General features: G+C 41.2%; 1 protein-coding gene and 1 long non-coding RNA gene across 2 annotated transcripts in view; one reads left to right on the top strand and one right to left on the bottom strand.

Annotated features, from left to right (window-relative positions):
• Positions 1 to 23,098, top strand: part of SAMM50 (SAMM50 sorting and assembly machinery component) — a 34,438-nt gene that overhangs the window by 3,615 nt on the left and 7,725 nt on the right. Inside the window, exons 3-10 of the mRNA XM_075899608.1 lie at positions 640 to 741; positions 3,771 to 3,858; positions 9,305 to 9,411; positions 13,281 to 13,411; positions 16,329 to 16,416; positions 16,977 to 17,105; positions 17,814 to 17,885; positions 19,072 to 19,158. Coding sequence (XP_075755723.1) covers positions 640 to 741; positions 3,771 to 3,858; positions 9,305 to 9,411; positions 13,281 to 13,411; positions 16,329 to 16,416; positions 16,977 to 17,105; positions 17,814 to 17,885; positions 19,072 to 19,158 — 804 coding nt within the window. The remainder of the gene's footprint in view (positions 1 to 639; positions 742 to 3,770; positions 3,859 to 9,304; positions 9,412 to 13,280; positions 13,412 to 16,328; positions 16,417 to 16,976; positions 17,106 to 17,813; positions 17,886 to 19,071; positions 19,159 to 23,098) is intronic.
• Positions 19,943 to 23,098, bottom strand: part of LOC112546528 (uncharacterized) — a 28,136-nt gene continuing 24,980 nt past the window's right edge. Inside the window, exon 3 of the long non-coding RNA XR_003090232.2 lies at positions 19,943 to 20,238. This is a non-coding gene — a long non-coding RNA (uncharacterized LOC112546528). The remainder of the gene's footprint in view (positions 20,239 to 23,098) is intronic.

The raw sequence follows: 23,098 nt of genomic DNA on the forward strand, positions 1-23,098 counted from the left end.
TTTTTTTTTCCTGCAGAGAGTAATAATCCTAGGTTTGTATACTGAAAAGGCATATTTTCACTGAAAATAAGGCAAATTTAATAGTGCATTAGAACCAGAATTTAGAAATTCTATACTCTGATATATAGACAAAGAATTTGAGTTTTTTAAAAAAGTCCTTTGGTATCTTGTAGATGTATAGACATTTTTTGTGTTTTGGTTTATAATATGAAGCATTCCATCACCATTTAATTTGAGACTTATTTTGGACTCTGTATTTAAGTTCTTTGCTTATGTGTAAATGGTAAAGGAAGTACTCTGAGAACTGCAAGTTTCAGGTCTTACGTGTTCAGAATTGTTATATGATTTTAGCCAGTGACTTATTTGTTCATAAGGATCTGTGACTAAAATTCTAGTAGCTATGGACTCTTACTCTTGACCTTTCCTGTAGTCTGCTCTCAGTTTGGAGTTAGGATACTTGCTTTTTGATATTATTATTTCCATTAACAAGAGTTAACTACAATCGTGGATTGATGCTTTGTTGGTCCCTGTTACTATAAATTAATAGTAAATCTCAAATAAATCCTGTACCTTCGGTCAGATTATAATATTATTTTATATTTAGGTGGTTTTAATGTTGTTAACTCCTCTTACCTTTAGGTGGTGGTTCAACATGTACATTTTGATGGACTTGGAAGGACTAAAGATGACATTATCATGTATGAAATTGGTGACCTTTTCAAGGCTAAAAATCTCATTGATGTGAGTATTGTAGTGAATGACACATGCTCTGCAAAACACTCCAGTCTTGAAAAATGTGTCCGGCATTGACAGTTACTAGTTAGATGAGTAAACCTACAAGCCAAATATAGTGTTTTTAAAAAAAAATTAGGTTATATTTAGGGATATCCCATCAGCCTAGCCTCTTCTCACTTGTGTTGTTGGTTTACAATATCTTTGTTACCACTGATGATTACCAGAAAAGAAAAACTTAGTTTGACTTTCAGATTAGGATAAATGTGGAGAACTGATAAAAAAAATTTGTTTTCTTATAAATCAAGATACCATCCAGAACACCGTAACATGTTTTTCAATCACTTTCAGGGTGGAATCATACTTTGTGTTTATTACATTTATAGGTGTGTTTATTTTGTGTAGTTGCATTCAGTTCTTTCAAAAGAAATGAAATTATCTCTCAGGCTACGTCTAGACTACATGCCTCTGGCGACAGAGGCATGTAGATGAGGCTACCCGGCATAGGAAAATGAAGCGGCGATTTAAATAATCGCCGCTTCATTTAAATTTACATGGCTGCCGCGCTGAGCCGATCAGCTGTTTGTCGGCTCAGCGCGGTAGTCTGGACGCGCGGGTGTCGACATCAAAGGCATTTGTCGACCACCCAGGTAAACCTCATTCCAGGAGGCTTACCTGGGTGGTAGACAAATGCCTTTGATGTCGACACCCGCGCGTCCAGACTACCGCGGTGAGCCGACAAACAGCTGATCGGTTCAGCGCGGCAGCCATGTAAATTTAAATGAAGCGGCGATTATTTAAATCGCCGCTTCATTTTCCTATGCCGGGTAGCCTCATCTACATGCCTCTGTCGCTAGAGGCATGTAGTCTAGACGTAGCCTCAGAGTTAGCACCTTGCTAGCAATGCAAACTGGGATCAAAATCTGAATCAGTAGGGATATTCTTACACTTGGCAGACCAGACTTTCATTGTTGCTGCCCACCTTAATACTTCTAGAGTTTTGCTGAGGTATTTCTCTTTTTGGACTAGCTGCTGTTGGTGAGAGAGGCATGGTTTTGAATTGTCACAAAGAGAATTAGTATAATAAAAGATACATCGCCCACCTTGTGTGTCTAATATCTTGGGACCAATATGGCTACAATACTTTATACAATAGTTCTGCTGATTGTTTCCTGTTGTAGACAAGCCTTTATTTATGCTGGAGGCAGAAGTTCTTTGTACTCTACTCCTTTTGTAAGTACGGGTTAGACCATCCTGATCCAGCACCCTTGGGATCTGACTGGTCCTGGATGAGGGATTTTGCCAGACCAGAGGAGGTCATTTCTGGCCTGCCAGCCCTGGCCCAGCCTGCTGGCCTCCCAGCCAGCTCCTCGCCTGCTGCTGGCCCCACTGCACTGCTGTTGTGTGGTTCGATTTATTTTAGAGCTAAGGAAATCCACTACACTCCAGAGAGACTTACCCACTTATTTATTGCAAGCTTTAAGTAATTAATATAGCTGTATAAGTTTTATAAGCCTTGAAAACAAATATCATACAATTTAAACCTTAAATACTAGGAATTTTGAAAACAATTAGTACAACACAAAAAATACAAAAGCAATGAATAGGAGATTTATTATAATACAGTATTTACTCACTTACACTTCATCTGTATGCTGCCTACAGTACTAAGCAGGAGGTTCATGGTCCCTTTGACTCCCATGATTTGGGATGCCATGCACTGCTGTAGCTGGTGTGAAGTCTATTTACTTCTAGTTACAAGGAGCAGGACCTGTGGGTCAATCCTGCTCACTACCTCCCATCGTTTCTTCTTACTAAGCCCGTTTTATAACAAAATGAGACTTGGTCGTTTTAATAATATCTACAAATTGATTGTGTTGTGTAAGATACCTAAAATGTCCAATGCCCTTGTTTGGGGTACATCCTGCTACTCAGGATGTTGCAAAAATTATGTGCTTGGTTAATAGTTTTATGGCAGTATCTTGAATTTTTGCTTATCAGGAATAGAATGTACCAGTACAAGGTTCCTCCCAATATTCTTGGAGTGATCTCACTTTACAATGCTGAATCTGCATGATTGTGCAAAAAACATTCCTGCCTCTCAAAGCTCCCTTCCTCCCACAGCCTCAGCCTTGCCTGCATGCTCGATGATCGCGGAGAAAACCACTCGCCAGCACCGCACTGCGCATGTGCGAATTGCCGGTGAACGGGGTGGCCAGCTGAAATCTACTCGCCACGCGCGAGTAGATAAGTGGATTTGTCGAGCCCTACTTATGTGCATCAGACTTTAGACAGGCCTAGGTTTTGCTTTGTTAGAGAGCTGTACTTTGGGCAAGGCAGATGTTATTATTTTAATCAAGGCAGGGCTGTCCAGGCTCCCCTACACCTGCCATCACTGCTGGGCAGCTGCAGCTGCCATGGGCTCTCAGCTCCCCATGGCAGTCACCAGACACTGGCAGTCTCCCAGCCCTGCTGAGCAGCCCCACCAGCAGCTCTTTGCAGGCAGCCCACTGCCCTGCCAGTCCCGCAGGGCTCCCTGCTGTTGGCCCGCCACTGGGACTCTCCGGTCCTGCAGTAGCCATGCCGGACCACAGATGTTGCTGGACCAGAGAGTCCCGGTTTAGAGCATTTCAACCTGTACTCAATTCAATAATTAATTAAAGGGATTTTTATCTGCACTTTTGAGTTTAACTTGTAGTCAGTTGATAAACATAAGTCTTACCATTTCAACTCTGATATGGTTCAGAAGGCTTTTTTTCCCTTTAAAACTGTTTGAAAGATGATGGATACATGAGGATATTTCAGTATTATAAAGTTTGTCATGCAAATTAACAAAATCAGGAAATTGAGGTGGATGCCTTTTATTTAACTTACCTTCTTGCATCTCAGTATTGAAGTAGATCCTGAATCAATTTGTTGCAATTTGTATTAAAAGCCCTTCATATGTTGTTCACAAACTTTGAATCTTGTGCTGTTTAGCCATTGTACTAGTTATTCCCTGGTAAAGTGCAATCCAAAGTTATTCTCTTATCCTGTAGGTAATGAGAAAATCGCATGAAGCTCGTGAAAAGTTGCTGCGTCTAGGAATTTTTAGACAGGTGGAAGTTCTGATTGATACATGTCAAGGTGAGAACTGGATTCTATTATTTTCTCTGCCATTGAGTTCCTGCATGTTGCCATGCAAGTCACTTAAACCAGATTCTTCATAGATGTTCACTAAGTATGTGTACCTCATTTTCTGGCAGCTGATGTGAAACTGCTGGAGCTAGATTTGCAAGAGTGTTCAGTGTTCACAATTGCAACTGAAGTGGGTAGAAGAGTGATGTGAATATATAAAGGACTATAAAAAATAACTGTACTTTGAAAAATCACACCCTAGATTTCTTCATATAGCACCCAAAGTTAGTGAACACTTTCCCGTTTTGTGTGTTACCTCAGTTCTCCATGTGTAAAATGAATGTTAATGTCATGGATGGATTGGATAGATAAATATATTCATGCTTGAAGTAGTCTGATTTTTATAGTGAGATCACTGTAGTAATGTCCTTGAGGAAATTATTTGTGTTTAGTGCAGGTTTTGTGCTTCTACATGTTGAACAAGAGGTCTAATAAGAAATAACTAGGGGCCTGTGCACCCTGCTTGCCATCCGACCCTCTTTCTAGGGGTAAGCAGCCCTGGCTCTTCTCCTGGTTGCCAGGGAAGTCCAGGCTGCTGCATGGCATTCCTGGCCTGCCCCCTTTGCCTCGCCCCCAGCTACCGGGCTGAGGCTGGCCCAGCCCTGGCTCTCCCCTTCACCCCCAGGTGCCAGGCAGGGCCAAGGCTGTGCTAGCCCCGGCTCTACCTCCTTTCTCCCCCACCCTCCTCCCCCGCATCTGTCCTGGCACTCTCCCTCCTAACCACCAGGGCCAAGGCAATAGCACGGCAGCCCTGCCCCCCCTACTCCTCTGAGCACTGGGGAGGAGGGAGGCTGGGGTGCAGCAGCCCCAGCTCCCAAGCACTGGGGGGGGGGGGGGGGGAGGGGGGAGGGGGAAGGAGGCAGGCAAGCAATATGCAGTGACGTGATGACATCTCTCTGTCGTCATGTAGGAAATATTTTTTATATAGAGAGAGATGAATAACTATTATTCACTGAATATGGAAGAGGTCTGGAAAAACGTGATCATCCTGTAATTAAAGACTTTCATAATCCATATGCAGAAGGGAGCTGAATTAAGAAATTGCCTGTGCAATCTTAACTTTTGAGTGCTTGATCTTGCAGCCTGGACATTATTTTACCTTTTTGTTTGTTTGTTTTTGTAAATCAGTATGCTGTCTGACTTAGTCTCTGATATGGTATCAGTTTTGCATCGTTTTCAGTTATTCTCCTTAACATCACTTCAAAAACATTTGCCAATGCAGAGGAAAAAGCTTTCCCTAGGAGAGACTCCCATTTACCATCAGAAGAATAGTAGTTAGGCTTTTTTTTAAAAAATGTCCAGGCCTTAGGATAAACTAAGATACCAAATATGACAGAGGAAGAGGTGCCTGCCTTAAATTGCAGATAACTTGAGGAGAAATATGTGAACTGTTAAAGGCCAAAATTCTCATATCTATAGTAGGAAGAATCTTTTGGTGAGGGATTGGGTCTCAGAAATCCCTTTGAGACTGTCACCTAATGGGCTAATACTATTGAGCCGACCTAACTGCCCTGTGGGGCTTCCCACCACTCTCTTCTGCTGGACCAGAACCTCTGGTTTTCTCCAGGCAAAGGCACAGAGTTAGGGTAAGAGAACTCAGCAAAGTTGCTGAGAACAGCTCAACTCTAGGAGGGCTAAGTTACAGGGACTTGACGACATCCAGGAACATAGCCCCATTGAGACCTAAACCCCAAGTAAATCTGTCTTACTCTGTAAATTTTTTTAAACAGATAAAGCTCGTTAAGGTTCACTCCCTTTATTAATGAAAGAGAGATGCAAAGCTACTGTTCTTTCCTACCCCGATAACAGTTGTTTGCACTGGGTTTGATGATAATCAAAAATGATTTTATTAAGAATAGAAGATTTACCTGGCATTGCTCCAGGCCCTTAACTCAATATATATATTTTTTTTAATAAAGTGAAAATGTACATGCTTCATTTGAATCATTGCTTTGGGGTGGGGCTTGAGAGGAGGGGGTCAGTATGCAGGCTGCCCCAGGGAGAGAGGACCGCCCCAGGGAGAGAGGACCGCCCCAGGGAGAGAGGACTGCCCCAGATCTCCTTCACTGTAGCAGCTTGGGGCCAGATGAGACCATGACCACTGCAGCTCCCTCTGCCAGCTGTCCCTGCTGGGTGCCAGGTCACTTTTCAGTGCAGTCCCCTTCCAAGGTAACTAAAAGAAATAAGTCCAAATGAAAACCCTAAGTCCCAATGGCCCCAAAGCAGGCCTTTAGTCCTGTCTTGGTTTCTGTAATCCTTGTTCCGTTCCAGAGACTGACACCATCCCGCTTGCAAAGGTGTAATATCAGATCACAGGCTTGCCTACTTCTCTGGTTCCAGCTCTGGGCCCATGTGATGATTGAGGGTCTGTTTCTACAGGTCAACAAATGAAATGACTAGGTAGCAGGTTTTAAACCAATATAAGGAAGTATTTCTTCACACAGCACACGGTAAACCCGTGGAACTCCTTGACAGAGGATGTTTGTGAACACCAGGACTTTAATAGGTTTAAAAAAAAACCCAACTAGATACATTTATGGATGATGGGCCCACCAATGGCTGTTAGCTAGGATGAGCAGGAATGGTGTCCGTAGCCTCTGTTTGTCAGTGATGGGATGGATCACTTGGTGATTAGCTTTTTTGTTCATTCTCTCTGGGGCAGTTGTCATTAGCCATTATCAGAAGGAGGATACTGGGCTAAATGAGCCTTTGGTCTGACCCAATATGGCCATTCTTAGGTTCTTATGATCCTTCCCTGGTTACCTGAGATGATTCCTACCTTTACCTGCGTGCAGGTGTCTGCTGTGGAGCTGCACTCCCCAGTCCTCTCTCGGGATTTTATCTTACGGCGTAGCACTTGGCTAAAACATTTTCTCAGGGTGCATGCTTGTCTAGCAGTGCCTGGAACCCCATCACCCTTCCTGCCCTCTTCCTTCAGTCCTCGAGTGTCATTTCCTTACTGTAGCTCTGCTGTCTCGGTCCTCGTTTGTTGGCTCCACAGTCCTTCCTTTATAGGTGCTGCTTAGACTGATTTTTTTTTTTTCCTAATTGGAGCTAATTCTTAATTAGTTGTTCCCCTCCATGTGCCACAGAATGGGCTAACTGGGCTCTCAGATTCCCTGTTAATCTTTTATGTCATCGTGGTGCATGTGCCAGGTCATATCCATGCTTACCACTTGCCATCCCAGGGTCTGAAAAATGCTTTGCAAAGGTTGGTGTGTTACTTACATAACAGCGAAGGAAACTGAGGCACATAAAAATCAAGTAGTTTGCTTAAGTTTCCTAGCAAGTATTCATGATAGTCTGGCCTCCTAACTCCTATCCTTGGCGCTAACTACTAGTTCACACTACTTTAAATCAAAACAAAGCTTGTCGTTTCAAAAGAGGACCCAAAGATTGAAAAGGCATACTGAATGAACTATTCTACTCCTAGGGTATGTCTAGACACGTGACTCTGCTGACAGGCATGTAAATTAGACATACTGACATAGTCAATGAAGCGGGGATTTAAATATCCCCTGCTTCATTAGAATAAAAATGGCTGCTGCGTTGTGCCAGCTCAGCTGTTTGTCGACACAAAGCAGCAGTCAAGACCGGGATCAGTCGGCAAGGAAAGCCTTTGCCGACCGATCCCTTATGCCTCGTGCAACGAGGTTTACAGGATCAGTTAGCAAAGGCTTTCCTTGCCGACAGATCCCCGTCTTGACTACCACTTTGTGCTGACAAACAGCTGAGCCGGCACTAGGCGGCAGCCATTTTTATTCTAATGAAGCGGAGGATATTTAAATCCCCGCTTCATTGACTATGTTGGTATGTCTAGTTTACATGCCTCTGTTGGCAGAGGCATGTAATCTAGACATACCCCTAGTGACAGCCTCCACAAGTCAGGGCTAAGCCATCTAGTCAAGGAAAGCCAAGTGGAGAAACTTGTGTGCTATACCTGTTCTGTGACTATACAGAGCAATTCATTTTCTGGTGCTGAGAGTCAGTATTAGCATCTCAGAAATGTGGAAAAAACCCACTTTTTAAATTGTCAGGTTTTTTAAACAATAAGTGTGTATTTAGTGACTTGGTAGATATAAAAATGAATGATATGAGTATTTTAATGCAATTATGTTTTATTCTTTTGCTGCAATATGTGTTAGTAAGAAGAATCTGCATTTCCTCTTATCAAAACTGTGCTACTGTTGAAATGGCTTGCTGTTGCCAAGAGACTGCTTAATTTGGGAAATAATCTGTTATTGAAAATAAAAGGTCTCTGTGACATGACAAATGGCCCTAAGCAATCAGGCAGCAAGCTTTTGTGGGACAAAGGCAAATGCTCTCTACCATCACAGTTCAGAGCAGTTGAGTGCAAAGCTAGAAAATACTTTATTTTTTAGGAGGGGGGAGAAAATGAGTGGTATAACTATCTTCTAAAATAAAATTTTGAGTACATCTCTTTTCACAGGATAGGTTCCAAACATATGTTTAACTAGATTTACCCACCATTACTCAGGTTCCTAAAAAGTTTAGTTTTTCTTCATTTAAATCATTGTTCTGGGTTGAGGCTAAGCAGGGGGGATTCAGTATGCAGGCTGTCCTGGGGGGGTAGAGGACACCCCCAGCCCCCTCTCTCTGCAGCAGCTTGGGGCCAGATGAGAAGTGCCTGTCTATGGCTGCTACAGGGAGTATAGCTGGGGGAACGGCGGGGGACAGGACATCAAGATGCACAGAGAAACTCTCTGAAATATGTAGTAGATAGCTGTCCTTTTCTTCACCCTTTCCCCCTCCTGGCTAAGTGGGGTTATAGCCTTCCCAGTCCTCGTCTCTGACCCCTTACTGCTCCCATGTGGGCATTCTACAGCATAATTGTCCCTCTTACAAGATCCCCCCCCCCCCCTTCCATTTTATGAGAAATAATTGAAATTCCAGGCACATCCTATTGTTCTGGCACATCCTATTGTTCTGGCACATCCTATTGTTCTGGCACAACCAAATCCTGCCCTTGCTTTAAGCTATGATAAGAGGAATCTGCATACCAAATTTAGTGGTACTAGCTCTTCCCATTTAGGAGGAACAAGCAGACTCACAGATAGATACAAACTCTTTCAAATATATAGTAGACTAGTTCATAACTAAAGGACAGATGCTTGAGAAGCCAGGTATGATGGAATTAAACGGTTGTGTGCAATTCCTCAGGTTCTGTTTAGGACTTCTGCTTTTGCGAGGTTTCTGTTCTGTATAATTTAGCCATACATGAAGATTTAAGCCAACTAATTTTTGCTTTCTAAAAAAATATTTTCTAAACAACTCAAGTTGCCTTTTGTACAAATACAAAACAATACTGAATTCATTACTCTTACAAATGTATTATACATACAGCATTCACTAATAAATGTATGTGTTTGTTTAGGAGATGATGCCCTTCCAAATGGCTTAGATGTAACATTTGAAGTGACAGAATTGAGACGACTAACTGGAAGTTATAACACTATGGTTGGCAATAATGAAGGCAGTATGGTATGGCTGATTTTACAATGTTCCAAATTTCATTTCTTGTGGCACAATTTACTAATTTAAGAGTGAATTTCATGTGAAGACTTGATCCTCACACATTTACTTCCACAATATAGCTTTCCCAAAAGACTTTCATCCTAACCTACAGATGTCTTCATTGTTCTGATTCTAGGATTGTATTAGGCACCTCTGAGAGACTTGACTCAAATTAGTGTATCTTTATTGTGCCCAAATAGGTAGTAGGCTGAGATCATATCTTAGTTTCACTTGCAGTTTAGGCCTGTAGCTAGATTTTCAGAAATTTGTCTAGGATGCTAAGGCCTTCATTCAGGAAAACACTTAAACATATGCTTATGTAACCCCCACACCTACTGGGTATGGTTCACTTTCCCATCTAGTGGCACTTAGAAAGAATGAGCTTCTTCTTCAGCCTTAGCTGAGAGCCAGCTTGACTTTTAGCTCAAGCTTATGCATTAAGCTCCAGAGGTCCGAGGTTCAGTTCTGCTGTCAGCATTACGCTTACACTTGTTTTGAATTTGGGCTTAATACACAGTGCTCAAGCCCAATAATTTGTGTATTATAATGTTCAAATTAGTCACAAATGTATAATGTAAATATAAAAGTCACAAATGTATGGATTCTCATTTGTGATACTTTGTGTGCTAGTGTTGGAAACCCTATCAGTAATTTGTTCTCTGGAATATTAGTTTATACTTGGCTTTTCTTGGAGGAGTATGAGGGATTTGACCACCAAATTACATTTATTTTGTTCTTAGTTTCAAAGACCAATTCAACTGTTCTGGGCTGAAATCTATAGGACTTTTGGGGACCTAAATATTATAAAATGTATTTGCATTACAGTCACCTTTTTATAGCGAAGTATGATTAAAAGCATATATCAACTTGACCTCAGTTTGGGAAGGAACATAAGAATGGCCATACTGGGTCAGACCAACGGTCCGTCTAGCCCAGTATCCTGTCTGCTGACAGTGGCCAATACTAGATGCCCCAGAGAAAGGGATCACAACAGGTAATCTTCACGTGATCTCTCCCCTGTCCCTAGAAATAGAGGCCAGGGATACCATTCCTACCCATCCTGGATAATAGCCATTGATGGACCTAACCTCCATGAATCTATCTAGCTCTTTTTTTGAACCCTGTTAAAGTTCAAGCCTTCACCACATCCTCTGGCAAGGAGTTCCATAGGTGGTGTGCTGAGTGATGGAAAAACTTCCTTTTGTTCGTTTTAAACCTGCTGCCTATTAATTTAATTTGGTGACCCCTAGTTCTTTTATTGTGGGAATAAGTAAATAACTTTTCCTTATTCATTTTTTCCATACCAGTCATGATTTTATAGACCTCTCTCATATCCCTGAGTCTCCTCTTTTCTAAGCTGAAAAGTCCAAGCTTTTTTTAAATCTTTCTTCATATGGGACCCGTTCCAAACCCCTAATAATTTTGTTGCCCTTTTTTTGAACTTTTTGCCAATGCCAGTATATCTTTTTTGAGATGAGATGACCATGTCTATACCCAGTATTCAAGATGTGGGCATACAATGGCTTTATATAGAGGCAATATGATATTTTCTGTCTTATTCGCTAGCTCTTTTTTTAATGACTCCTAATATTCTGTTTGCTTTTTTTGACTGCCTCTGCACGCTGAGTGGATGTTTTCAGAGAACTATCCACAGTGACTCCAAGAGCTTTCTCTTGAGTAGTTGTAGCCAAATTAGTCTCCATCATATTGTGTATATATAGTTGGGATTATTTTTTTCCAATCTGCATTACTTCACATTTATCAACATTAAATTTCATTTGCCATTTTGTTGCCCAATCACTTAGTTTGGTGAGATGTTTTTGAAGCGCTTCACAGTCTGCTTTGGTCTTAACTATTTTAAGCAGTTTGGTATCATCTACAAATTTTGCCATCTCACTGTTTACCCCTTTCTCCAGGTCATTTATAAAAAAGTTGAATAGGATGGGTCCCAGGACAGACCTTTGGGGGACCCCACTAGATACCTCTTCCCCACTTGGAAAACTTACCATTTATTCCTACCTTTTGTTTCTTGTCTTTTAGCCAGTTATCAATCCATGAGAGGACCTTCCCTCTTATCCGCTTAAATTTATAACTTTCTCTGAAATGGGGATGTTAGCATATAGTTGTTGAAATGATTAACTGATAAGCCTAAGCTTGGAGGGGGGGAGGGAGATCTGTTTCAGTTCTAGTGCATTTGACAAAACTCCAGTTGCCCTTTTATCTCAGTTTTTTCTCTTAGTCATGTTCCCCTTCTGTTTGTTTGTATTTCACACACAGCAGTGGAGGAGAGGAACATTTTTTAAATGATTGTAAAATGTGACTTGTAAGACCACAAATTAGCTGTGAGACTATAATTATATTTTAGTCTTTTTAAGAAGTAACTAGATTTCACATTGATTCTTTCTTTTTAAATTTGGAATATATAGAAGTAGAAATTTGTATCAATATCCTTTTATATTAGTAATTTATAGTTAGTTGGAAAATGTGCTAGGTAATAATCTTAATTATGAAGAATAAATGAAGCCTGGTAGGATTGCCAATTTTCTAATTGCACAAAACTGAATGCTCTGGCTCTTCCCTGCCCCCACTTACTTCACCCCACCCCCATGTCGCTCACTCTTCCCTACCTTCATTCACTTTCACCAGGATGGGGTGCAGGCCATGGGAGGGCATTGGGGCGTGGGAGGGGATTCCAGTCCAGAGCATGCGATTGGGGTGAAGGCTCCAGCCAGGTGGTGCTTATCTCAGGTGGCTCCCAGAAGATAGAAGAGCCAGGGTCTCTGTGCTCTGCACCTGTCCACAGGAACCACCCTCACAGCTCCCATTAGCCAACTGCAAAGTGAGCATTTGGGGTGGGGACAGCACATGAAGCCTGCATGACCACTCCTGCGCTCAAGAGCCGGATATGCCAGCTGCTTCTCTGAGCCATGTGGAACCAGGGCAGGCAAAGAGCCTGCCTTTGTCCCATTGTACCACCAATTGGACTTTTAGCAGCCTGGTCAGAAGGGCTGACCACAGCTGCCAAGGTCCCTTTTCAACTTGGCATTCCAGTCGTAAACCGGCTTCTGGCAACTCTCATTGTTACACTCAACAGCTGTTAGACCCAGGCAAGCTGGATTTGGTGGATCTCATGCCTGGATCTGTGGATCTCATGCCTTTCACATGCTTGGAATTAAAGACTTTCCTAAGCACACCACAATGAAACAGTAGTGATAACAGCTCTGGCTGAGAGAGGCCCTCTTCCTTCTCCCAGCCAAAGGAGAGCCACTAGCATGAAAAGAATGCAGGTAGCATATAAGGAGGCTGGGGAAATTAACTGTAATACTTGAAATACCTTGTAATATTCTGACTTTGGGGTAGAGCAGGGCATTAGAAAAAGTGATTTCATTATGGAAGATATCTTAAATCTTTCATGTTACTACATTGTCAGTTGGTAAAGACTATGCACTTTATGGACTTTTTTTAGTGGAAAAAAGGGCATTATCAACTCAAATCAAGTGGGTAGTTTACATGTTGTAAAAACAAATAATATAGTGATGGCTTAAAATTCTAATAATGATTGCTTTTAAACAGTCAAAAATCAAAAGCATATAATACCATGCTGAGAAAAAGTGATACTGGCTATAAACAAAAATAAAATTGAGGGAATTAATTTTCATTGTCAGTGCTGTGAGAATCGCCAAAAAAAAAAGCATAAATAGTGATAAGTAAATTGGCTTTTTAAAATGCTTATATGTCTAGCCCTGGATCATAAATATATTTTCCGACATCATATAATTGTTTGCCAATATCTTTTTAATTATTCTATCAAACTCAAATTTTCCCATTTTTCCTAGGTGCTTGGGCTCAAATTTCCTAATCTCTTTGGACGTGCAGAGAAAGTGACCTTCCAGTTTTCCTATGGAACAAAGGAAACTTCATATGGCCTGTCATTCTTCAAACCACAACCTGGAAACTTTGAAAGAAAGTAGGAAACACACAATTTCTGAATTCAGTAATATTTCTACATAATAAAAGAAATATTTTAAAGTGAGATTTTTTTGAAAAATAAAAAAGGGCAAAATGGGGTCCCACACTTTATTTTTCATTGACTCAGGTTCACTTTGTGAAAGTGACATCTCCTGTTTGAAGTTAATGAAGTACTGTTTGTTTATGCCACTGGGCCCATTATCTTAATATCTATGTGTAAAGATGTTTTTCTTGGTGCCAGCACTGTGAAGTCAATTTGGAATCTGAAACTGGATTCTTTATGGCTAATGCTTAATTACCAGCTTCACATCTTTATCTTTGCTTCTCATACTTGTGATATGATAATCTGAAAGAGACATCATGGCAGATTAATTTATAGGTAATAAAAAGGTAGTAACATTACAATTGTTTTGTTTTGAAATGTTTGCCTATATAAATATAAATAAATACAATTTAAAAATATAATTTCATTAATAAAATCTCAGAGGGATGACACTTTCTCTGTCATTCATGTAGAACTAATAGAATACAATTCACAGTTTTTCCTACCCTGATACGTTAAGCAGTGAAAATTGACCTTCTGTTAGAGGGATGTTAAATATTGTGTAATTGAATAGTCATGTAACCGCATGAAATCTTAGTGGTTACATAACTATTTGATAATCCCTGAGCACGGAGCCCCTGGTCCCACTCCTGGGGAGTTCCTTGTCACCCTGTAGGGCAGAGGCAGCAGCACGAGGTGACAGGCGGGAACCAGTCTTCCAGGGTGCCATTTTAAAAACCAGATACCCACGGATAGAGGTTGCTTTGTGGCAACAGTCTCTGTCCGCAGAGGGTCTGAGCAGCCCCTATCTGTGGGGAGCTAGGACCTGATGGACAGGGGCTGCTCCCATGGACAAGTCTCTCTGTGGTGAGCCCAGGCCACCATGGACTGAGGCTACTTGGCAGCAGTCTTCCCATTCCCCCGCCCTCCCCCCCGATAGAGGCAGCAGGGTGGGGGCAGGTGGTACCTCAGTGTTGGTGCTGGGTGGAACCAGCTTTTAAGCTGGCTTCCCCCCTGCACCGGCTCCTGCCTGTCCTCCCTCGCTGCCGCTGTAAGTGGCTGTAAGGGGGAGGGGGGGCAGGTGAGTTCACGGAGCCGGCACGCGCGTGTATCTGCTCCAGCCTGTCGTGTTGTGTATCGTTCCCTTCCACCCCCCTGCCAGTGCTGCCTCTCTGAGACAGCTGCATGGGGATGGGGACAGGCAGATCTGGTGTTTTTGGAGAGTCAGTTCCTCATGGGCACCAGCTCCCGCTCTTCCCCCTGCCTTGCTGCCTCTGATACAGGCTCATCTGTTAATCGTGTAGTTGACTACACGTTGACATCCCTACCTTCCATTTCAGTGGCTTTCAACCAGGAGTACACAGACTCTGGGTATATAGAGATCTTCTAGGGGTACCAGCTCATCTAGATGTTTGTCTAGTTTTACAGCAAGCTACATAAAAAGCATTAGCAAAGACAGTAGAAACTCAAATTTCCTACAGACCGTGATTTGTTTATATGAAAATTTAAGGACAATATTTATATTCCAAATGATTTATTTTATTATAATATTAGAAGATTTACCAGTTTTGCCTGGGTCCTTAACTCAGTGTTTTGTGTATTAGAAAATAAAATGGAAAATGTACATGCTTCGTTTAGATCATTGTTCTGGGGTAGGTAGGGCAGGGGATAAGGGGGTCAGTATGCAGGCTATCCCTGGGAAAACCCCAGTTCTCTCATATCTCAGCTGCTTGAGGTCAGGTGAGAGAAATGTGTCTCCATGGCCGCTGCAGCTCCAGTGGGCACTGCTAGGGGAGGGTGCGTGTCCAGGTTCGTCTGCCCCCTGCACTCCCCAGGCAGAGTGAAGAATGCTGCATACTGTGCACTTCCCCTTCATCAGGGAGTGAGAGGAAAGTGGTGCTTGTCTACCTAAAGGGCATCTGGGTGTAGAAAGCTCGGGGCGGGGGCAGTCCTGGGCAGGCTTCCGGCCTCCTCGCCCCCTCTCCCCGGCTGCTTTCACCTGCCTAGTGATTCTGTGTCTCTTCGGCATAGTTTTCTAAAAAGCAATCCCGTTCCAGGTACATCCCATTTTCCCAGCACAAACAAAACCTTAATTTGCTTTAAGTTACCATAAGAGAAAGCGCTGTACTGAATTTGGTAGTCCTAGCTCTTCCTGTTTAGGAGGAGTTCTTGAATAGATGGACAGGCATACCACACAGACAAACTCTCTCAAATACATAATGGATGGTAAAAATGAGAAAATAAGCTGTTTTTCAGTAACAGTGTGCTATGACATTTTTGTGTCTGATTTTGTAAATAAGTAGTTTTTAAGAGAGATGAAACTTGTGGTTTGCAAGACAAATCAAATTCCTGAAGAGGAGTACAGTAGTCTGGAAAAGTTATGAGCCACTGTACTATTTCACATATCTATAACAATGCAACAGTTTCCTGCAAACAGAAGGACCTCTCAATTGAAAGGACAACTTGTTCTAAATAAATGTTAGTCGCTCTTCACTGTAGCTTTTTTGTTTCTAACAAATAAGGTTCTAAATTGAGCCACAATTCTATACTCAAGGCAGATTTCTTTGATGTAGACAGCTGCCTGCCACAGCCTTAGATAATGTAGGGATGTGAAATTACTGATGAGAGTTAGCTTGAGAGCTAGAGTAACTGACTCAGTTTATCTTTCAGTTTTGATAAGCAAATAAAACAGTTAATAAGATCTGTTTATAGCACAGATTGACTTGAAATCTGTGCTTTTATGGCTCATTCCAATATGGCTCATTCCATCTGCTTTGCTACTGCTCTGTTATGTTAATGTCCCAAAAACGCATCTTCTTTTTAAACTTGTTATAACACTTTTTTCTTCAAATCATCGTGTATTTTTGTTTAGTTTTTCAGTTAACATGTATAAAGTAACTGGGCAGTTTCCTTGGAGCTCCCTTCGTGAGACTGACAGGGGAATATCCACAGAATTTAATGTAAGTACAATTCTATCTCCCTTTTCCTGTATTGCTGCAAGAACAAATGGAATTGAATCCTCATTTAAATATAATTTAGTTCAAGATGTACTTGTATAGCGCTTTTTTCTAGATTTCTGAAATACATGACAGTGATTGTTTTGCGTTAAAAAGAAATATGGCAATTCTGAGACTCTTTAATCCTGTTGAAAGACTGTAGTACACGGAATCAAATCTAATTTCACCTTTAGCAAAAACAAATTCGCATTATCAGCTTACAAAACTGGTAGTGCTAAATATGTCCTGATTTCAAAGAGGTATCTGTCTGCCACACTGGATTCACAGTTCAGAATGTGTTTTGCATGGGAGGCTATTCAGTAATGTTTTCCCATTCATAAAGAGATGGATTACCTTGGCTTGTAGAATTACGCTATTTTGGCAGGGAGGAATGAGTTGTTTTTTCAGAGCCAGTACAGGAACTTGGAAAGAGAAATGAGGCATTAGAAATGCAAATTTGTGAGGAAAAAGTTATACTTGTACCTTATAAAACTTCCCGATTGTTCAAATGTCTTTATTTGTAGTTTCCCATATGGAAGACCAATCACACATTGAAGTGGGAAGGTGTTTGGAGAGAGCTTGGCTCACTTGCAAGAACAGCGTCCTTTTCTGTTCGAGAAGAAAGTGGACATTCTCTTAAATCTTCTCTCTCTGTAAGGTTTTTTCATACTGTAAATGGTATATGTATGCTTTTGAATACCATAGGAATTGTGAATATTGCCAAAAGAGCGCACTCTTTTTTTGCTTATTACCAAAACATTAGTAATTACAGACCATGTGTTTAGTGTTCAGACACCTACTGCATAGTGTGACTTTTCTCAACAAATCACATAGCAGGTCACTAGACAAAGTACTTAGCCTTAGTGACTGCTAGTTTTTGTTTGGCTGGAGGGAAGCTTAGCTCCCCTCCTCCTTCATCCTTCAGAGCTCCAAGTGGGAGATTCCTATGCCTTCTTCCCATATCTTTTTTTTTTCTGCAAAGCTGCTGAACACAGTACAAGATATGGTTTCTCCCTCGATCCTACAAAGGGCCCTTTACCCAGCCCCACCTAGGAAGACAGAGCTCTTGTGTTACTTGTATACATTTTATCACTGTAGCACTTTGCAATCTTTGATTTTAACTCACAAAATACAAGTCCATGAGTGAATTTTAGGAGGGTTGCCATATGTTAAAACAGAATTGGGTTCTCCTCTGTAGATGCATAATCTTCTCTTGGCTCTTCAATATATGTAGGTGATTTAGCCTTAGCCTGAGTGTGCTACTTGTCTCCTAACATGTGCCCAGTTTCTAATGGCAAATAATTCATCCTTTGCTTGTATGGCTAGCTCCTTTTACCATTTAAATAACTCTGTCTTTTTAGCATGCCATGGTAATCGATTCTCGGAACTCTTCAATCTTGCCAAGACGAGGTGCTTTGCTGAAAATTAATCAGGTAATGTTGACTCCAGTAATAGGTGTTAGTTTTTTTAAGTTGATATTGCTCATTTCTGCATATGCATTTTAAGCAAGAACAAATTGAATACAATCAAATACACTCAAACTAGTTTTGTTTTCACTTTTCCACACCAGTGTGTGTATTTAAATCACTAATTCTCTTTACAAATACGATATAAATATGAAGATAAACAATATTATTGCAAAACAGTCTTCAATTACTGACATTGAATACTTTAGTTAAAAATACTTTCAGCTGCCAAGACTGTCAGTGGCAAAATTAACACCCAGAACACATTTTGTATCATTACATCCTAATGTTGTCAGACTATATAGATGTTTAAGTTCATTGCACTAAGTTGTTTTTATAAAACTAACTTTCAAAATGTGCATGAGTTTAGAAAATGGTTTCCACTATCCACTCACCCTTCAAATATCTTAAACAATTAGCTTCTCAGATGTATGCGTTAACAGTTAGATCACATGGTGGATTGAAATGTCATTCTCCCTTCCAGCAGAGTTTGGAAGAACTGCAGTAGCAATTGAGATGAAATAAGAGCAAGTAGCAACTTAGATCAAATGAACAACTTTCTGTTTATTCCTTCTACGCAAAGTTGGTGGCTGTGATTTGGGGACTTAATAAGGAAAGAAGTAGAGGGTATATAGTGGAGGAAATGAGGCATCTTTCAAGATATATATGTGATAAAATGCAAACTGTGAATAAGATTTGCAATCATCAGCAGTTTAGTATTTGTTAGATGGTCAAAACAAAATATCATGTGTTGTTGCTTGTATTCTGTACATTTGCCCATATTTTAGTAAAATGCAACTCGACTTGCATAGTTTTCAGTTAGTAACATTTGAACTAGTAATATACATCTCATGGAAATGGAGCACTGCCACCCCTTCCCATCAAGCTCTTGACAACAATCGGTGCATAAAGGGGTGTCCGTATTTTACAACTGTGGTAAGAAAGTGTGGTTGACCTTTCATTTCTGTAGGACTCAGCTGCACTTTTCCCACAGGTGTTGAATTTGCTTGCCCATCCATGCCAATGTGGAAAGTTCTGTTGCCTACATAGAGAACCCTGCTGGTAGTGACACAGCCTTAGATTAATTATGTTGAGAAGAGGAGGTCTCCAAAATGTCTGTGTTCTTCAGTGTCTTAAAGTTTGTTTTTTCCAGGAGCTAGCTGGCTACTCAGGTGGCGATGTGGCCTTTCTAAAAGAGGACTTCGAGCTTCAACTGAATAAGAAACTTTTATGGGATTCAGTAAGTATTTACACATTTTCAGTTCAATTACTAACGTAACAAATGGGATAGTTTTAATGTTTATCATGATCCATTTTCACCATGCCTTCAAAAAGGCATGACTAATGCTAAATGTATGGATTCCTTAATTTGCCTTAGAATTAATATGTAATATTTTATCATTGGATTAATCTCTGTCTGTGACATTTCTGTATGTCATAGAAATTTGGGAGGTAAACATTTTTGAAGAGAAGGGACAACTCAAATAATTAGGGGTGAGAAACGTTTTCTCTTAAAGGAATTTAGTTTGATGTATCTATTATGTGGAACTTCTGTTGATTGATAATGGTTGCTGTTACCAGCTTCCTTGATATTTGGATTCCTTCACTCTTATTTCTTCTGCCCTTGATTAAAAATCCTCTGTCAATCTTGTCTTCCTGAATTTTAGTTATACATTGTTTTTATTTGATGTTAATAGTACTATGAATTCAAGATTATGCACCTATTATCATCGTTATTATCTTTGTTTTATTTCTCTTTGATATAAAACTATTGATGGTGAACTGGAAAGCTAACCTCAAAATGGAGCTAACAACATTATATGCTAAAGTGCCCACAAACCAAGCTGTGGAGAGCATTAAATACATGAATACATTTGCATTTATCTGTTTAAAAACCTCTCTTAGGCTCTCTAGTTTTCTTCTCTTGGGTCCATTGCAAATGTCCCAGAATATGATGAATAGATACCAGAAGTTTCATGCAAATATTGTTTTGTTTTTTTCCTTATATCTAGCACCTTGGAATTCATTATTTTGTGGTGTCTTTGGTGGATAAATATCAAGGTGTTCTTCAAGGCTCCCTATTTTTAATAACTTTAGCACAATATTGTGCTCTAATGCTTTTTTCATACTTTAACTTGTATGAGAGAAACAAATACTTTTAACATGAAATACCAAACACTTTAATATATGAAGGGAATGGTGGCAGAAAAACAGTACCTGCTCATCCTGTGGATAGAGGATAGCTCATTGCATCATTCTCCATTGATCCACTGGTGGTCTTAAGTGGAGCAATATTACTGGTTTGGAAAGAGGTTCCTCCCTGGTTTTAAAAAAAAAAAAATCTGAGGTCAGGCATGTTGGGTGGGAAGGAGATAATATACCATGAAATACAAATGAGGACATCTTCTGTGCTTCAAACGTGTCAGTACAAGAGGGGGTCCTTGATTTGGGGAAGCAAAATGAAGTTCTATTAAATCGCATACTGTTTTGATTATGAGAGAGCACCATTTGATTTACTTTAGCAGTGCTAATATATAATCAGTTTGCTTTCTGTATCAATGTGTAACTGAAAGCAAATGAGCCGTGGAAGGAAAATGGTATTATTTGTGTTCAATCTTTAATTTGTGCCTCCTGTTAACTAAGATATTAAAAGGCAATACATAACAAGGGGGAAATAGAGAGCAATCAATATCCAGAGCTTATGAACTGCAGAAAACTGATTAGAGAAGCTTAACTTATCAGGAAAATAACAATGGGGTGGCAGGGCTCAGGACAAGAGAAGATGATGTTTTAAGTATATGAGGAACAGAAGAAACCTAGCAGTGATGTAAACACAATAATAGACTGATATGGTAAAATTACCAAGATAGTAAAATAATAGACCGAGATGGTAATAGTGCAGAAAAGGCGAAGTGCTTTGTACTTAGAAATAATTAAGGTGATATACTTGTATCATCTGAGAATGAAGTTCTCTCTAGTTCATTAGAAACTGAAGGGGATGTTTAAAAAATATTTATCCCTAATAGATTATAATTAGCTGGCCTGGATAATTTGCCAATCTCTGAAGCACCGATGTTAATTTTTAATACATTTTTGGATACCAAAGGCATTTCAGATGACTGGAACAATGTTAATGTTGTGCCAATATTTAAAAATGGGAAATCAGGATAACCCAGGTAGCTTTAGGCCTGTAGTCCTAGGGGAAATAATGGAAACGCTGAAATGGCAGTCAGTTGATAGAGAAGAAAGGAATATAATTAAAAGAAAGGAATATAATTAATGTCAGTCAGCACGGCTTTATGGAAAAAAGGAATTGTCAAGCAAACCTGGTTTCATTCTTTGTTGAGATTACAAATTTAGCTGATGAAAGTAACTGCGTAGATGTAATATGCTTAGGCTTTTGTAAAGTGTTTGACTTGGTATCCCATAACAGTCTGATTTTAAAAATTAGCCTTCTGTAATGATTAAAACACTAACATATACAGTATCAATAGACTCCTTGTTAAATAGATTAAAAAAACTGACTGGCTGACAGATTTCAAACAGTTTCTGTCAGAGGGGAATCATAATAGAATATAGCTGCAGGTGTTCCACAGAGAACCATACCTGGCCTGAGGGTATTCAATCCTTTTATCAATGATCTGGAAATGTAAATTTGAAGTCACTGCTGATAAAAATTTGTGACTGACACCCAGATTGGCAGACTGGTAAATAATGATGGGAGCCGAGAAATCTGGATTGCTTGGTAAGATGGGCTGATGCAAGCAAAATGCATTTTAATATGGTTAAGCGCGAAGTTACACATCCATAAACTAGAAATGCAATGCATACATGCAGTGTTGTGGCAACAGGAGCAAATGTAATCTTTGCATATATAAACAGGAGCATAGTGACTAGGAATAGGGAGGTGATTTTTACCTGTGTATATGGAATTGGTGAGACCTGATACTATACTTTATACAGTGTTAGTGTCCATATTTTTCAAACCATGTTGAAAATTGGAGAGGGTGCAGAAAGGAACCATAAAAATAAGAGGGCTGGAGAAAATAACTTGGATTGAGAGACTTTAAAGAGCTCAGTTTTATCTCAACAAAAAAGATTGAGGGGAAACTTGATTATAAAGTACAGGCAGTCCCCGAGTTACGCGGATCCGACTTATGTCGGATCCGCAGTTACGAACGGGGCCGTTCCTCTCCCTGGTCTCCAGCAGACCAGGGAGAGGAAGCAAAGCGGCGGAACACGTGGGCAGCGGACAGGGTTGTCCGCTGCCCACGCGCTCCGCGGCTTGGCTCTGCTTGCGCCCCCCCCCCCCCCCCGGTCTGCAGACCAGGGAGACAGGGGGCAAAGCAGAGCCAAGCCGCGGAGCGCGCACAGCTGTCAGCTGGCCGCGTCCTCCGCGGCTTGGCTCTGCTTCCCCCGTCCCCCCTGTCCCCCTGGTCTGCAGACCAGGGGGATGGGGGGCAAAGCAGAGCAAAGCCACGGAGCCCGAGGGCAGCAGGACAGCCACGGCGCGTCTGGGCTGTCCTGCTGCCCCCGTGCTCCGTGGCTTTGCTCCGGACACCTGTGGTACAGCAGCTGGGGCGCTGCCAGTTGGTCCCGTAGCGCCGCTCTGGGCGCTACTGGACCAACCGGGCAGCACCCCAGCTGTTCTGCCCCAGGCGTCCTGATTCAGCCACTGCTGGTCGGATTCAGTAGCGGCTGAATCAGGACACCTGGGGCAGAGCAGCTTGGGTGCTGCTGGGTTGGTCCAGTAGCGCCGAGGAGCGGCGGCGCTGCTACTGGACCAACCCAGCAGCACCCCAGCTGCTCTGCCCCAGGTGTCCCCAAGTCAGCTGCTGCTGAAACTGACCAGTGGCTGACTACAGGAAGCCCCTGCCCCGGGCTTCCTGGAATCAGCCACTGATCAGTTTCAGCAGCAGCTGACTTGGGGATGCCTGGGGTTCTTAAGTTGAATCTGTATGTAAGTCAGAACTGGCGTCCAGATTCAGCCGCTGTTGAAACTGATCAGTTTCAGCAGCGGCTGAATCTGGACGCCAGTTCCGACTTACATATTCAACTTAAGAACAAACCTACAGTCCCTATTTTGTATGTAACCCGGGGACTGCCTGTATAAGTTAGGAATGTGAAACTGTAACCATGTACACACTTAATTGATGATGAGCCCATGCTCATCAGTTAAT

This window comes from Pelodiscus sinensis, chromosome 1, assembly GCF_049634645.1.
Source record: "Pelodiscus sinensis isolate JC-2024 chromosome 1, ASM4963464v1, whole genome shotgun sequence".
Classification (NCBI taxonomy): Eukaryota; Metazoa; Chordata; order Testudines; family Trionychidae; genus Pelodiscus; species Pelodiscus sinensis.